Source organism: Carcharodon carcharias, chromosome 10 (assembly GCF_017639515.1).
Source record: "Carcharodon carcharias isolate sCarCar2 chromosome 10, sCarCar2.pri, whole genome shotgun sequence".
In the NCBI taxonomy this organism is placed as follows: domain Eukaryota; kingdom Metazoa; phylum Chordata; class Chondrichthyes; order Lamniformes; family Lamnidae; genus Carcharodon; species Carcharodon carcharias.
Window position 1 is genome coordinate 112,797,542 of NC_054476.1, and position 17,847 is coordinate 112,815,388.

Consider the following 17,847-nt stretch of genomic DNA (forward strand, 5'->3'; position numbering starts at 1 on the left):
CAACTCAGCAATTTTAATATATAATAAAAACACATTAGGCATGAATTGAACTCTCTGCTTCAGGAGTGATAATGTACCTGTGTGAAGTGCACTGTAATATCTTCAAAAGCAAATGAACTGCCTTTAGTCGTTGGTGTCCCATCTGCTGACAGGCCACACCCACTTGCCACTGCCAAATTTCAGCCAGTGGAAGGTGTGGGAGAATCCTCTCCTCTGATAGCATTTGCTTAAGTATCTCAAACCCTGGAGGAAGAGGAGAGAGAGAGAGGATCGCATCAGAGTCTGAACAGGAAACTAAGTGAAGAGAAATTAATGCAGAAACAGAGCTCTGAAACTCAAGTTTAGCTGCACTATGTTATGCAGCGCACACACACGTTGCAATGTGGAATTGCCATTAGGCAATTGAAGGAACTGCCAAATGGGTTGATGGCTTCAATACAAGAAGCCTCAATGACATTATACACAAAATCACTTTAATTACTTCAGTATGCCTAGTTCCTTCTCCAATTAGTGGAGAAAGTATGACTTAAAACAAGGTGCATGGGTGAGGAAACACATCAAAAGCAAATAGCACATGTAAATTAAAGACAAATTCTGGTCATATTGCCAATTTTAATGAAAATTAGGATTAATTCATCATCATTTACTTGGCCATAGTATCAAAAATATAGGTTTGCAATTCTATGCATGGGGCACTAATACTTTTTAACAGATGCAAGTATACACCACTTAGCAGATCTGAGAATGTAGGAGAAAATACGGAACAGAAAATAAAGAGAATACAATGAGAGAGGATGAGAGCAAGAGGTCAAGGAGGAGGACAGGAGAACATAAGAGGTGGGGGGATGCGAGAGCACTACAACAACAATTTGTATTTATAGTGCCTTTAACATCATAACATGTCCCAAGGAGTATTAGAAAACAAAATCTGACAGAGAGCCACATAAGGAGATAACAGGGCAGAAGATCAAAAATTTGGTCTAAGACGTAGGTTTTTAAAGTATCTGTTAAAGGAGGAAGTGAGGAAGAGAGGCAGAGGGGTTTAGGGAGGGAATTCTAGAGTTTAGGACCCAGGCAGCTATGCAAACGGGCACCTAAAATCAGGGTTGTTCAAGTGGCCAGAGTTAGAGCAGTGCCAATATCTTGGAGGGATTTGGAGATTAGAGGTAGGAAGAGGGGAGACCATGGGGGGGATTTGAAATTGAGAATTTTAAAATTCCTGCATCGCTCAACCGGGAGCCAGTGTAGGTCAGGTGATGGATGACATCAAGTTTGCGGGAGGGTAGAACACGAGAAATCAGCCAAGAGTAGGTTCGAATCGATGTCTTGAGGTAACAAAGGCATGAAGACGACAAAGAGGAAGAACAGGACAGAGAGAGCAAGAACGAACACAGGACAGAGAGAGCAAGAACGAACACAGGACAGAGAGAGCAAGAACGAACACAGGACAGAGAGAGCAAGAACGAACACAGGACAGAGAGAGCAAGAACGAACACAGGACAGAGAGAGCAAGAACGAACACAGGACAGAGAGAGCAAGAACGAACACAGGACAGAGAGAGCAAGAACGAACACAGGACAGAGAGAGCAAGAACAAGCACAAGACAGAGAAAGCAAGAACGAACACAAGACAGAGAGAGCAAGAACGAACACAAGACAGAGAGAGCAAGAACGAACACAAGACAGAGAGAGCAAGAACGAACACAAGACAGAGAGAGCAAGAACGAACACAAGACAGAGAGAGCAAGAACGAACACAAGACAGAGAGAGCAAGAACGAACACAGGACAGAGAAAGGGAGAGAGAACAAGAATAAACAGGACATAGACAGAGCATGAGCAAATAGGAAACATGGAAAGAAGGACAAAGGGAAAGAACAGGATAGAAATGATAGAAAGAGTTGACAGAGAATAGGAGAGAGAACAGTCAATGGATACGAGAGAGAGAGAATAGGAAAGTGAGATAATTAGTGAGAAGAGAAAGGGAGAAAGAAAATGAGAAAGCAAATGAGAAAAGATTATAATATATAGGAAGCAAGTTATTTATCCCCATGTATAAATGCACTCACCAGTCAGGAACCGCCCACGATGGCCTCCTGTGACTGTGAATTTATAACCCCAATCATTGGTATCCAGGTCTGATGTGAACCTGTAAAATAGTGTATCACCTAGAAGAAATAAAAAAATACCGGTCCATTATGACAGGTGAGAAACTTACCACGATAAAAAGCTCAACGTTGTTGTGGAAGACCAACGTGCAAAAAATAAATATTATGTGTAGGCCTGCCAATTCACACCTCAAAATTTAATTTTTAGACTTAAGAAATGAACAGACATCAACATTCATGCATCACCATTCCTTGGTGAAAAATATGCCTGAATACGAGATATTCAACCCATCCCATTCTGTATGTCTTAGGAACTCTACAGAGATTGATGCGTCATGGTTCAGGTTTCTCTTCTAGTACCTTCCTTGTAATTAGAACATTGACAGAGGCTCTGCAGATGTGCTTTCGGCAATGGAACTAGTTTCCCAAGATAGCCTCATGCTGAGTTGTGGATCAGTAGGAAGAAAAATGGTAACCATAATACAGTAGTAGAGGAGTTATATTACTGGACCAATAATCCACACAAGTTCAAATTCCACTAATTTGAGAATCTGTATTCAGTTTAAATAAAAAGTTGACCGGGAAGCTATTAGGTTGTCTTAACTAGTTCATTTACAGTCTGGCCTGTAACTCCAGTCCCATTTCAAAGTAGTTCACTTTTATCTGCTCTCTGAAGCAGCCTAGTAAGAAACTCAGTGGTAACTCTAGAGATGGGTATTAGATGCCGACCTTACCAGCGACGACCACATCCTGAGAATTAACTAAAATAGAGTCCTTTCAGAGAATGCAATAACATAATCTGCTAGCCATGCCTGTTTAATCAGAGTGATATCACAGATGGGCGTCAGACCCTTTTTTTGGTCTGAGGTGAGAGGGAAAGGGTTTAAAAGTCGAGCACAGAGATCACAAAGCACCAAACCTGCTGTTCTAATCTGCTGGACAAGGTAAAGAAAGATTGTACTTTATTGGGAAGTCGAGTTAGGCCCATTGGATTGAGTTAGTTATCATGCTTTTTATTTTTGTGACAGTATAAAGACAGAAATTGTAATGCAAAAGCAAAATATTGCAAATGCTGGAAATTTGAAATAAAAACAGAAAATGCTGGAAATACTCATAGTCCTCTCCTGACTTGGGTGTAACACCATTTACCTTCTCACCGTTCCAAGGTCACAAATACTCTTTTCAAGTGAAACGACAATTTGTTTGTACTTCTTTGAATTCAGAATGCTGCATTCACTGCTCAGAATGCAGTCTCCTTTACAAGATGGAGACCAAATACAGATTTGGTGATTACCTCCATTCAGTTCGCAAGCATGACCCTGAATTTTCAGTCACCTCCATCCACTCCTACACAGACCCTCTCTGTCCTTGGCCTCTTGCAGCAATCCAATGAAATTCAATGCAAGCTCCAGGAACAACATCTCATTTTCAACTGGACACTTTACACACTTCTGGACTTTACACTGTGTTCAGCAATTTCAGATCACAACTTCTGACCCCATTTTATTTTTGGACAGCAGCTATTGGTAACAATTCTGCTTTTCCCATTGACACGCCCACTAGACATCTCTACTTGTTCCTCATTCCTTGGCATCCAGTGTCTCCTGTCCTCCCCGCAAAACGATTTAAACCCGTTACATCTCTAACTTTTTCCAGTCAGACGAAAGACCATTGATCTAAAATGCTAACTGTTTCTCTCTTCACAGATGCTACCAGACCTGCCGAATACGTCCAGCATTTTCCATTGTCATTTCAGAAATTGCAATGATTATCCCAAACAACTCATCATTCTCATTGTTCTGCATATTTTACCAATTGTAAAACTTCCCTTCAAACAATCCAACTACACAGATAATGAAGGAGTGCAGGTGTGTAAGACACCAAGATTGAATGCAGATCAAGTTTTACTGGTACACTCCTGGGTCCTGCTAGTATACAAGTAGATACAGAGCAACAAAAGTCAGCTTCCTTAAAAAGTAGGTGTTTAGGCCAAGGTAAGAAAGCAGTTGATACAACTGACTCCAATTTGTAACAGCAGTTACCCCAAGTCCTGTTGCAGATTTAACGGCTCATGTTGCCATTTATCTACCTCTCCCACAACCTACCACCTTTAATTTTGCTTTTCCTCTAAAATCAGTTTCTATGCCTTACCCTTGCCTTCCACAAAGTGAGGAGGACAGGTTTGTTCAACACAAAGGTATCAATATAGACACCATTAAGAGGGTTATGGGTTTATTGCATTATCAGTACAGTTTTTACTTCAGCAACCTCGTTCCATGAAAGCACACTCCTTCCACAGGAAAGCCAGTGTGCAATCACCAGTGAACAATGGGACTCGGGTTTTCACCCTCTCAATTGGAATTCAGGCTTTCACCAACCACCCCCAGCACCGACCACTCACCACCCCCCCACCCCCCCCAACCCAAAGCTGCCCTCAACACCCTTCAGTTGATCCCGCTATTTTGACCATAGTAAAGTGTACTGCAGCCAATAAATGCAAACGGTTCAAGCATAGAACCGTTACAGTAGCACCCCACTGTAAATCACCATCTCTGGACAAGTAATCTCACCAAGGTCCTATCTGCTCCACTGGAACAATTCCATAGGACAACAGTACATTTTTGCTCAGTAAATAACCAGTTTCTACAACAGTTTATTCACTTCTCAGGATTATTTTACAGGAATTAACAGTGAAAAACCAGCTCTATTCTCCAAAATTATAATGAATGCCTGCCTAAAAGCTCTAACACAGTTTATCCAATCTGCATTGCTGGAAAACCAAATATTTGCCTTTTTAATATATTCACAATGAACAAAATTACTTCTTTTGCAGAGTTGCTCTGATTGTTTATAGCATGTATGGATTACTTGGAGTCGGGGGTTACTGTACTGCAACTGAGATTGAAACGTATTGGTCAGGGCACTAGCAGCAGCACACACTTCAATTGTTAGGTGCTGAGATGCAAAATGTTAAGAAATTTTCCAATCTGTACCCTGATCAGGGCACACAGACCTGAAACCATGACTAACAGATTGTGTGAACATTCTACCTGGAATGTCAAAGTCAATCCACTTATGTGATGATCCACTGAATGTGTGCCGATCTTGCTTGTAGTCACTGCTGCTAGACATCAACAATTCATCACAGCCATCCTCAGACACACAACGAGGATCAAATTTCACAGACAGGTAAATAGCACCAGGGATGTGAACTTTGTCCTAAAGGTAAAAGGAAAACTTATTTAGTTTTATTGGATGATTTGCCATTATTCCCAAAGATGATTCTTAACCTGCCAAATCTTTGGTACAGAAACAAGCAAAGTGCTGCATAAAAAGTTATAAACCATTTCTGATTTATGACTAAGTGCCATGAATTAGGATTACCAAAAAGTTATGGCTTGCACTCGTTCTAATAAGCTGCCCTATGGTTTACTTGTCGGAGGTTCACTGTTTGAATCCTCAGTGCACTGTGGGGAATTTTACATATCCAGTTATGTTCTGTTTGGACAATCCTTTCCCATTTCTAGGTTTGTCAAGATGGACTCACGGCTACGATATCAGCACATCGATCTTATCATCCTCACCATTCAACTGACTGAAAAATGACAGTCAAGAAATAGGAGCAGGAGTAGATCCCTTGAGTCTGCTCCACTATTTAATAAGATCAAAGTTGCTCTTCTACTTCAACTCCACGTTCCAACTTTAACACCATATCCTTCGATTTTCTTAGTGCCCAAAAAAGCTATTGATCTCAGGCTTGAATATACTTAGCAATGGAACATTCACAGCACTCTTGGTTAGAGAATTCCAAAGATTCACAATTTTGAGTGTAGAAAATTCTCACTTCAAGTCTCGGTGGCTGCTCCCCTTACCCTGAGACTACGATCCCTATTTCCACAGTCTCCAGCCTGTGAAACCAGCATCTCAGCATCTACCCTGTCATGCCCAGTAAGGACTTTATACATTTCAGTGAGGTCAGCACAATAAAAGTTAACAAACCATGTGTTGGTTGCAGCTGCATGTTAACTTTCTGTGATTCATGTACAGGGATATCCACATCCTTCTGAATACCAACAATTAGTCTTTCCTTTTAAATATATTTTGCTTTTCCATTCTTTCTACCAAAGTGGGTAATTCCACATTTCCTCTCGTTAGACTCCATCTGCCATCTTGCTCAATCACTTAATAGGTCAATATAATCCTTTGCAGTTCCTCTGCTTCCTCCTCACCACTTATTTTCCCATCTAGCTTTGCATCATCAGCAGTCTTGGATTTATAACATTCAGTCCTCTCATCCAAGTCATTGATACAAATAGGAAATAGCTGAGGCCGAAGCACAGATGTTTGGCAGCACTTCAGTAGTTTTATGCTGCAATCCTGAAAATGACCCATTTACTCCTACTATTTTCTGTCAATTAACCAATCCCCAAACCCATGCGATCTAACCTTGTGTAAGCACCTCTTGTGTGGCACCAATCCGTAGGGACTGTTCTAGAATCTAGGGAATTCTGCAAGATCAAAACCAATGCATCTATCATCTTTGCTGTCATTTCTTTTAAAATCCTTGGATGTAAGGCATCAGGTCTAAGGAATTCGCTAGATTTTAGACTCCGGCACTTTTTCTCTACTAGTATTAATTACTTCAAGTTCCTATTGATTTCCCTTAATTTCCTCAAGGAAATAAATATAGCCTGAGAATTATGATTTTTTCTTTAAACATTTGTTATTGCTGATCCATCATCATATCTTTTAGTCCAAGTTCCTATTCTATCTCAGCTTGCTCATCATACCTCTGTAACTGGCTTTGTTTAAAATTTAAGACTATACTTTTATACTTGAACATAATATGAAATTTTATCACATTATGATCACTCTTCTCCAGAGGATCATTTACTATAAAAGGTTAATAATTAACCCAGTCTCATTAAACAATACTAGATCTAAAACAGCCTGTTCCATGGTTGGTTCCTTTTCATATTAGCCTAGAGAACTGTCTCAAATGCATTTCCTGAACTTGCCTGCCAATTTACTTTAACCAATTTGGTTTTCCCAGTCTCTATGGAGATTAAAGTCTCTCACAATTATTGCATTACCCTTGTTACATTCTCCTCTGACTTCCTGATTTATACCATGTCCAATACTACGATGACTGTTAGGGGCCCATAAACTACTCCCACCAGAGTTTGCTGCCCTTTGTTACTTCTGAGCTCTACCCATAATAGATTTTCTGGGTGCTCTCTTCCTGCTACCTCTATCTCATCTTTTATCAGGACTGCTGCACCTCCTTTTCCATTTTGCTATTCTTTTCCAGAAGTCATGTACCCTGGAATATTCTGTGCCCAACTTTAGTCACCCTGCAATCGTGATCCCAATATTAACTTGCTCAAAATCCATTCACTTACAAACTTAAAATCGAACACCATGTCTCAGTAATGGCTACTAGATCAAGCCCATTTCTATTTGTGCCATTAGTTAATTTAGCTTGTTGTGGATGCTTCACGTATTCAAACACACAACCTTTAATTTTTTAATTTTTACTATTTTCTCTGATGCGATCTTAGTTGCTAATACCCTATTATTGTTGCTAAACTCCGTCCCTTCTTGACATGATCTGCTTGATTTTACTCAAATCGCTAGTCTTCTCTACAGCCTCAACTTTTCGCTTTAGGCTCTACTTTGCATTCTTCAAATTAATTTTTTTCTGTACTTTAGATATGTTCTTCAACTGTCCGCAGCTGACTAACTTTCGATTCTTCCACCCTGCTCAGTGCTCAACTTTTACCTCTGCTCTGTAAAGATGCTGACATGATTCAGTGTGTGAGGAACTTTGTAGACCGGCATATTTTTATTTTTTAGTGAAATTTCTTTTTGCTATGGTTCTAATTAAGATTGCCCCATCATCTTGATGGGAGGCAATGACTCACTCAATGCTCAAAGATCTTCAACTTCAGCTTGCCAATTCACTTCATCTATAAGTAGCAACAGATCTTCTGTGGCATTGGGCGCCAGCCATGGTTCATTTGCTAGCATTCTCGCCTAAGTCAGAAGGTTGTAGGTCCCACTCCAGAGACTTATGCACTTAATCTAGCGTGACATTCCTGTACAGCACGGAGTGTGTGTTGCACTGCCGTCGTCCAGATGAAATATTAGAGAGGGCTTTTCTGGTCGATGCAAAAGACTCCACGAGACTATTCGACCAAGAACTGGGGAGCTCTCCTGGCCAAACATATATCCTTCAAACCAACTTCACAGAAGAAAATTTAATTGGTCATTTATTTATTGCTGTTTGAGAGACCTTGCTGTGCACTAACTGGTGGACATATTTCCTACACTACAACAGTACTTTTGAACATCCTAAAGATTTGAAAGACTCTGAATAAATTAATGTGCTTTGTTGCATGGCAAATAATGCAGAAAACTGTGTGGCCTTGCTCTGTCATGGTTTCATCTTCATGTCACTGTTTACACCAAAGACTCATCATCTTTGGTAGCCTAATCCCATATCCAAACTAACCACGGTTCATATTAAAGCTACTGCAATACCTCAATTGTAGTATTGTTGTCATAGGGATGCTTGGACTCCCTGACTTGAACATCCATTCCTGGTTCTTCCATAAACTGACAGGCAGTCACTGCCAGAGACCCCAGCATGTTCTCACTACAACCGAGCAGCACTTTCTGCAGAATCTGATGCAAATAAGGAAAATAAAATAGTAATTATGTAAAACAGAAAGTAAATTGTATAGGTAAAAATGTGAGGAGTGCATAATGGGAAAGTTCCTTGCTGCAGTCAATTAAGCTGCAAACAGTGATAATATTAAGAATGGGAAAATATTTGTGTGGTTTGATTGTTTGCTTTTCTGCTAGTGGTTCCTGCCACCATAACGCTTTCAATTTATTTGTACTTTAAAACATTAGGGCCAGCAAACCTGGTCACATTTTTTTTCCATATTGATGTTTGATTATGTCAAACATTATATCATGGGCAGAGGCAACGGGTGGTGGCTGGGGGGTGGGTGCATGTTGGGGAAGAGAAAGAAAGAGAGACATTCCCTACATTACAACACTGCCTTTTTAAAAATCTTTCTTCTTATGAACCGAGCGGCTTGCTTGTTAAAAGTTAACCACACTGCTGTGGGTCTGGAATCACATATAGGCCTGAATGGCAGATTTCTTTCTCTAAAGGACGTTAGTGAACCAGATGAGTTTTTCCAACAATGGTTTCATGGTCTAGCTTTTGATTCCAGCCACCAGCTGGCATGTCCCCAGAGTATTAACCAGAGCCTACTGGTTACCAGTTCAGTGACATTACCACTACACCACTGTCACCCCACCTACACTTTAAAAGCACTTCAGAATGTCCAGGAAATTTTATACAAATAAAAGTCATTCTTTTAATAGCAAATATTGAAGTGCTGCTTTCACTAGTGATTCCTTTGTTGTCTGCATGGCACAGGATAAAGCATTTGGCTCAGTGGTAGCATTTCTGCCTCAGAGTTCAAACCCCACTCCAAACAACCATGTTTGGAGATATTATGTCCCCATCCCAACCCCCAATTATCATATGGCCTGGCGGAGCCCCATAAGGACCCTCTTGGCATATATAACCCTATCAACCTGTCAATCTGTCCATTACTCCAAGGGAAGATGCAAAAACAACTCTGGATAGATAACCATGCCTTATTTAAATGTTGCTTAGTAAACTACTGGCCTTGCTCGCAAGCCCAAACACTCATCACTAACCTTTTCCCATAGCTGTTTTTCCTCCAGCTGCATGAGCAAGTCGAGTATGTAGGCCATGTGAGATGGACAGCTGAGACCCAGCACTTCCTCTGTGATCGGCACACCACTTGGCCAGTCAGCTAACAGACAAGCAAGCACGTGCCTGGCATACAGTATAGAGATGGCTTCATTGACTTTGTACAGATAGTCACGCGCTGTCTTCTTGCTGCGTGTGTCAAGTTCTTTATGAAGCAGCATGGAGCTTTTAGTCCGTCGCTGTTTGGCAAAGCTGAGCTGCAGGTCACTTTCTGTGTTGGTTATGAGTTTTTGTGTCACAGGGTTGGTCTCTTCTGTTGCCTTCTCACATCGCAGAGGCTTGGACTGTGAAAACAGACAGGTTAGATTCACCTACCAATGTTTTTTAAAAATGCACAAAATTATTACAGTCCAATTTGAACATAATTTCAAGTCAACCTTGGCTATTCGCTCATCTGTTTGTATTCATATGTATATTACGACGTTTCAAAGAATTTGCAGTCAGAAAACCTCAGCACCTAGAGATTTCCAGGTTAGGGATAAACAAATCAAAGTCTCAAATTGTCCCCATGGCTGATTGTTCACTTTAACTGTTTATAATATTGTCAGCCATCGATGAAGCTTTAGTTGAGCACCAAAAGCAGACATTATGCTAAACCTCTCTAAAACACCAGTGAGGTCCCACCAGCTGAATTAGTGTGCTCAATTCCGGGGACCACACTTTAGGAAGGATGTCAAAGTCTCAGAAAGGGTGCAGAGAATTATTAGAATGGTACCAGGGATGAAAGACTTCAAGAAGATGGAAAGAATTGAGAAATTTGGATAGCTCTCTGTAGGGCAGAGAAGGGTAAGGGGAGATTGATAAAGATTTTAAAATCATCAAGGGTTTTCAGTGAGTAAATTAAGGGTGGAACAGCTAGTTGGCCTGTTCCTACGATAGCTTTATGGTAAAAACAGACCCATTCAGACCTGTCAGGGGGCAACAAGAATCACAGACCTCAATGCCCTTTACCTAGGAACATCAGCTAGCATTTCCACCCTGATGACTATCCAGTTACTCCTGCTGCAGCCTTCTGGTCAGGTGAAGAATCGATTTGTGAATAATGCTCCCCAGGGGGAATGGATAGCCAGCGCTCTTGGGGTAGGCTTATTGGTTGGCTTCATGAGGTACTGGAGGTGAGCACACCTGTGAAATTGTATCCCAGCATGAGTAAGCCTCTTTAGCATTGAAGGAGCTAATTTATAAATTAATCCAATGCAAGTCTCAAGATGTTGATGTTTTAAAATAAATACAATGGAATCTTTGAGCTGAATGACCAGTTTAGCTTTCTAGATACTTTACCATCATTTAAAAATTCTGATAACTTGGGGAGCATAGGTAACTCTTTTGAGGGGATGAACCTTATTTTCTGCCCAGTTCACTGCACCACCTGATAAAGGACTTCTCCCTGATCTCAAACCTGCCACAGCAACAGGGAAGAGGTACAAAACTCAGTCACGAGGTTGAACAGTGAGCCTGTGGCTCAATCAGCTGCTGTTCACTTTGTATTGGCACTCTACTATATGATGTCAGTACATCTATCCTTTAATTTATTCACGGGATATGGGCATCAATGGCAAGGCCAGCATTTATTTCCCATCTTAGCTGCCCTAGAAGACATTGATGAGGTGCCTTCTTGAATGCAACTGTGAGACTCATGATAATAAAAACAGAAATTACTGGAAAAACTCAGCAGGTCTGGCAGCATCTGTGGAAAGAGAAATAGTGTTAACGTTTCAAGTCTATGTGACTCAGAGTCTCAGCTCTGAAGAAGAGTCATACAAACTCGGAACGTTAACTCTTCCTCTCTCCACAGATGCTGCCAGACCTGCTGAGTTTTTCCAACATTTTCTGTTTCTATATCAGATTTCTAGCATCCACAGTATTTTGCTTTTATTATGTGAGAAATTGCTAGGTCATTTCAGAAGGAAGGTATGAGTCATCCATATTGCTGTGGGTCTGGACCGAGCAAAGGACAAGTGAACTAGGTAGGCTGTTACGACAATTCGGTTGATTTCTAGCAGCCATTACTGATACTAGCATTTTATCCTAGATTTACTTAATGAATTGAACTTTTAAATTCCCTAGCTGTCATTTTGGAAGTTGAACACGTCTTTGGATTAATCTAGATTATTAGTCCAGGCCTCTGGGTTACTAATACAGTAACATAAATTCCATGTTACTGTAATCCACAGCCCTCCCATATAATTAACAAATCATGATAAATATGGCAGCGTCATGATTGCAGGAAAAGTATACGGCTACAGGTCTTTCCGGTGTAACTCTAATGCTCACAAGAAAACTTAATTTAGTAAAGAGGCCTATGTCTCTCTAGGTGTTTCACTGTCGTGGGTTTTCAACTCTGGGACTAGAATTCAAATCTGGCCTGTGCTGATAGGATCAAAGCTCCAAGCTGCAAGGGTTAGATGTGAAATGAAAATGGTAGGAATGGGCAAAGTCATTCAGATGGGCCTTAAGTTAGCTGGGGGGAATACAAAAATATCATTCCATTAAAGTAGGGGCGCTCAAGGTTGGGACCAGATGAACTGTTAGGGGCACGGTTGAGGGGTTTTATTCTGGTTGCAATTTACCTAACCTGGGAATGCCTGATGTTGACATGTGCCAGAATTCATCAGCATATGAAACTCCAACACCAAGGATAATGCAATGGAGTATATGTGATTGGCCAAGAATACCATTACTACCAGCTGTCTGGCCTGATACAATGGGCTGGGTATTACCAGCCCTCTAGGAATAGGCTGGGAGGTGAGGGGGGGAGGGGGCTCATAATATGGCAAGGAATGTTGGGAGGATGTCATGCTCGTCATTGTCCCGCTGCCATGCCATTTTACCAGCAGTGGAGAAGATGGAGGACAGCCTTCTCGCCCAGAGGCCAACCAAACCACTGAAGCTGGCATTTTACCATCAGCTGCTGCATGGGGACACAGCCTGGTGAACCCTGGTGGCCTCCCTTTGGACTTGGGAAAGGGAGTGGGGTGGCCTCATAATCAGGCACTCTGTGGGCCACTAAGGGGTCCCCTGGCAGCAACGGCCCCCACCTCCTCTGCCCTCACCAACACCCACCCCACTGCTTACTCACCTGCCAAGGCCTATCTGACTGACTTTGATGCCCCCAGATGTCACTTCCATGTTTGGAAGTGCAGCTAGCTTCTAAGGTGTCTTCTGCTTCTAGGTGCAGTCCTAGCTGTGGCCACAGCTCCCAGTGGTGCTGCTGAGACTGCTGGCAGCCCTCTGATTGGCCGGCAGCTCCTAATTAGTTGCCTGTCAGGGGTAAAATGTGGCCGGGCATCCTGAAAACTGTCAAGGCAGGTTCCATTACCCGTTGTCAGAATGCCCACCACAATAACAAAATTCATCCCAATGAGTTTTTTTTTATTCATTCATGGGATATGGGCATCACTGGCTAGATCAGCATTTATTGCCCTTGTTCAGAGAGCATTTAAGAGTCAACCACATTCCCCAAAGCATACTCTGGCTCTCTGGGTTACTACTTCAGCAACAATAACACTACACCATCGCCTCCCCTATGACTACTTAGACAAACAGCCTCAGACCTGCATCCCAATATATGTCACCATCTACATTAGGGGAAGGTAAAGATGAAAGAAAAAATGAAAAATTAACGATGCGTTTGGCTGATGTATGTTGGGCCAGTTCAGGAAGGTTTGGTGGGGGGGGGGGGGGGGCGGTGCGGGGGCAAGACCTGCCTTACTACACTGGTTTTACCAATACTCAGAAATCTAACATAACATTGTATGAACAGGCACAGACTAGGAATATATAAACCAGAAAAACAGATAGCTGCATTTCCTGAAGACTTGTATGTTTTACTCCAGGATGAGGTGGGGATATAGCATCTTGATGATTAATGTAGAAGAAAACTCTGAGCAATTAGCTTCTTACTTCCCATCCCACTTTTTAGGACAGGATGGCAGAAGATTCAGAAATACGGCCTTCATTCCAATACCCAAAGCACCAACCTCATGCCAGCGGGAATATTGCAGTATTCAGGTCTTATCCCATGAGCACAGTAAAGATTTTTGCACAGAAAACTTAAATTCCGCTACGACCCAATCTATTTATATGCAAGTCTGCCATTAGCAAATTCCTGATGTAGACTAAGATTTTATTGCTATCCCAAATAGATCAACATGGTTGGAACATGCTACACACCCATACTTGTGGCACAGAAGTCTGTTTGCAAAGTCTTGTCCATTTCAATCTGCATTTTCTTTTTGTACAGAGTTGCATATAAACAGAATACAAAAAACTGAAAAGGGAAATGTTAGGATTTTTTTAAAAAGCTGCATGTAAGCTGATGCTGTATCGATTAGTTAAAGACAAAATTAGATTTTAGTGCATGCGCTAGGTGAGGTAGGTTTGATTTCTTCAATGTGGAAATGACTGGCCACTTACCAGTGTGCAGAGTTTTCCCATGATCTTGTGCTGTGGAAAGGGGTGATGTTGGTGAGTGCAAGTTACAAGGGTTGTGCCGAAATTTTACCACAGAACTAGTACAAGAAGATATTAATGGGTTATTCGTAATGAAAGCAGAAAGTGTTGGAAATATATAGCCAGTCCATCATCATTAAATAGGAACTACTTTATCTAACTTGTAGGGTTTTCCTTCATCTGAATAGAATCCTCCAAGCACTGCTGGAATGGGCCAGCCCATTTTGGTGGGGATATATGGGAAGAAAAATCTTAAAAGGGACAACCTCCCTTTAGAGATATTATGTTGAAACATTAGACTTATCCATGTAACCAGACACATCCATTTACAGTAAGCATGAACCTACCCTGCTGCACATGTTCAATTTGCTCAAAATGTTTCTCAAAAGACATTATATACACTTTATGGGAACTCCACTGGGCTAAATGTACTCCTAAATGAAGCGTTTTCCACAAGAAATAGCATATATTGGAGAAATGAACATCATACAGTGCAACCTCTGTACATGTTGGATGTGGACATTTGCTTTCAGGATGCCCAGCCGATGGCTGTGGAATTATTGAACAGTGATTTTACTGCTCTTTTCGAACAACTAGATTGTAATGTATTTTATATTTAATAAGGTCCCTGGCAAACCACATTTCGGCATAATAGAACCATACTGCATCATTTGGCCCATGGTGTTTGTGTCTACTCTTTGAAGAGCTATCCAATTAGTAACATGGCCCTGCTCTTTCCCATACCTCAACAAACGTCTCCTTTTCAACAATATATGCAGCTTCCTTTTGGAAGGGATGGGACAGGGAGGATGGATCGAATCTGCCTGACCAATTTACTTGCATCACTCCAATTCTCCCTTTTTTTTTTATTTGTTCAAGGGTTGATTCCATTCACTTCGACTTTACTAGGGCTCTTAGATGCCATAGTCGGCCAAATGCTGCCTTGATGTCAAGGGCAGTCACTCTCACCTTATCTCCTGAGTTCAGCACATTTGTCCATGTTTGGGCCAAGCCTGTAATGAGTTGTGGAACCAAATAGTCCTGATGGAGCCCAAACTGAGCATTAGTAAGCAGGTTATTGCTGAGTGTTTGCCGCTTGATATCACTGTCAACGACACATCCCATCACTTTGCTGATAATTGAAAGTAAAGCGACGGAGTGATACAATTGACCACATTAGATTAGTCCTGCTTTCTGTGCGTAGGACATATCTGGGAAATTTCCCACATTGTTGGGTAGATGCCAGTGTTGTAGCTGTACTGGAACAACTGGGCTAGGGATGCGGCCAGCTCCTGCAGGCAGAGACTCAGACTGACTCTCAAATAGACCGGGCAAAAATTAACAGCAGAACACTGGTGTCCTCATCGCATCTCTCATACATGGTAGTGTGACCATGCTACTAACAGTTATACTGCCAGCTCGACGCTCAACCCCACAATTGGCAAAGTTTTTTTATCACTATTTTGGATTGCGATCAGGATCAAGTAATCACATGGCATCTCCAAGAGACTCAGAGACTGTGCCCTGAAAACCTACAGTTATCTCTCCGGCCCTCGAGAAGGCCAAGAAACATGCAACTCATGACTGTCACAGGTGATGTCCGGTCTAAGGATATATGGGCCTTCTTTGCCATGAGGCGCGCTGAGATCTACCAGCTGGAGATGTGCAATCCACTGAGCAATGCTTTGAAGCAGCTTGCTACAATCAGTGAGCGTCCAATTGCCTTAAGCAGATATAAAACAAATAATAGGAGGGATTGTTGCAATCAACTAAACAAATTCTAGAAGATTACAATAATTGATACCGAGTGACTTCTGCCTCCATTGATTGTTCATATTCAAAATTCTGCCACATAAAGGATCCTATGATCTTTGATCTGAGGAAGTACTATCATCTTGTTCCTTGCAAGGAACCTTTTTCAATGCTTAAGAGACCTCGGATGGGATGGACGATATTGATGGACAGTCACTGGAGTTGAGTGAGAACGAGGGCGATGGGACAGCAGGGCTTGGTGCAGGGCAGGATACGGGCACCAGAGTTTTGGACAATTTGTGGTTTGCCCAAAGTGGAACACAAGACGCTATGACGGTGGGTGCTGAAGAGATGATAAAAGATGTATATGGAGTTTCAACAGCTAAGTATGTGAGAAGTGCGAAGGCAACTGAGGTGACAAGAGGTAGGTGCAAGTGGGATTTTCGTGATGGGTGAAAATAGTTTTTGGAAGTCAGTTCAGGATGCAACAGGTATTAAGGTCCCACACTGTCAGTTCAGCTGCACATCAATGGAGACAAATGTCCCATCCAGACCTAGAGATATTGTGCACCCAATGGAGGTGTGCTGTGCAGCAGCTCTTACAAGACCCAAGCAAGCATTGCTCCTTTATATGGCTATTTACAGAGTTAGCCTCTAAAGGGATCCATCCAGCAGCGCGGAAAGGATGTATTCCCTGGAAGCAAAACAGGTTAATGAATTGAATGGTAAAATTCATGAGGATGGGTTCTAATTCCAGCATTTTCTGCTTCATTTCAGATTTCCAGCATTCAAAGCTTTTCTTTTTACCAGGTTACTCAGTATGCAACACAGCATTATTAAATACTACATTCTCGATTAGGAATGTCCACAGATATTATTTGCAAGCAACAATACTTGAACATGGTAGAAAGCCGGTTAAATCCTGAGGAATGGTAGTTCAGGTACTACAGTTTACTTCTGGGTCTAGATTAAAATCATTCCCAGAACAGCTTTTTTTTTGAGAATCCAGAATCATATCCGCAAGGAGTCTACCATAGAAAAACCAAACCACCCCCAATCTTACACACTACATTCAGCCACCTGAAAAGAAAAGGCAGAGGAATTAAGTGAAACTTGATTCAGGTACAGAGTATTTGGAAGAGCAGACTGCATTGGTATTGCAGTTCATCTACTAGCACCTCCTAGCAGGACATTGTGTCAGAACATAGTTAAAAGATTTGGTCATTTTATTATTGGGATTTTGGCACCTTGATGGCCCTCAAAATTAAGCTATCTCCAGATCCAACTCCATTTAACATTGTAACTTTTTTATTTGTCCTTGGGATGTGATCGTTGCTGGCTAGGTCATTGAGCAGCTGCAGGTCATTCTTCTGGGGGAGGCTGATCAGCCAGAGGTCATGGTCCACACTGGTACCAATGACTTAGGTAGGAAGGGGTTGTGGTCCTGCAATCAGAATGTAAGGAGCTAGGTAGAAATTTAGCAAGTAGGACCTCTAATGTAGTAATCTCCGGATTGCTCCCAGTTCCATGCGCCAGTGAGTACAGAAATAGGAAGACAAGGCAGATGAATGCGTGGCTGGAAAGATGGTGCAGGAGGGAGGGCTTTAGATTCCTGGGCCACTGGGACTGGCTCTGGGGGAGATTGCAGCTGTACAAGCCAGACAGGTTGCACTTGAACAGAGCTGGGACTGAGTTCCTTGCCAGTGCTGTTGGGAGGGC

At 41.8% G+C, this 17,847-nt stretch overlaps 1 protein-coding gene across 3 annotated transcripts in view; it reads right to left on the reverse strand.

Moving 5' to 3' along the window:
• The window catches only part of zzef1 (zinc finger, ZZ-type with EF hand domain 1), a 285,136-nt gene that overhangs the window by 51,264 nt on the left and 216,025 nt on the right, over positions 1-17,847 (reverse strand). For 2 of the 3 annotated variants that reach the window (XM_041196874.1, XM_041196875.1), the window contains exons 49-54: positions 14,341-14,370; positions 9,849-10,208; positions 8,649-8,792; positions 5,156-5,324; positions 2,067-2,165; positions 78-243 (exon numbers count right to left, since the gene is read on the reverse strand). In XM_041196874.1, coding sequence (XP_041052808.1) covers positions 78-243; positions 2,067-2,165; positions 5,156-5,324; positions 8,649-8,792; positions 9,849-10,208; positions 14,341-14,370 — 968 coding nt within the window. The remainder of the gene's footprint in view (positions 1-77; positions 244-2,066; positions 2,166-5,155; positions 5,325-8,648; positions 8,793-9,848; positions 10,209-14,340; positions 14,371-17,847) is intronic. The other variant, XM_041196876.1, reaches the window with a different exon arrangement.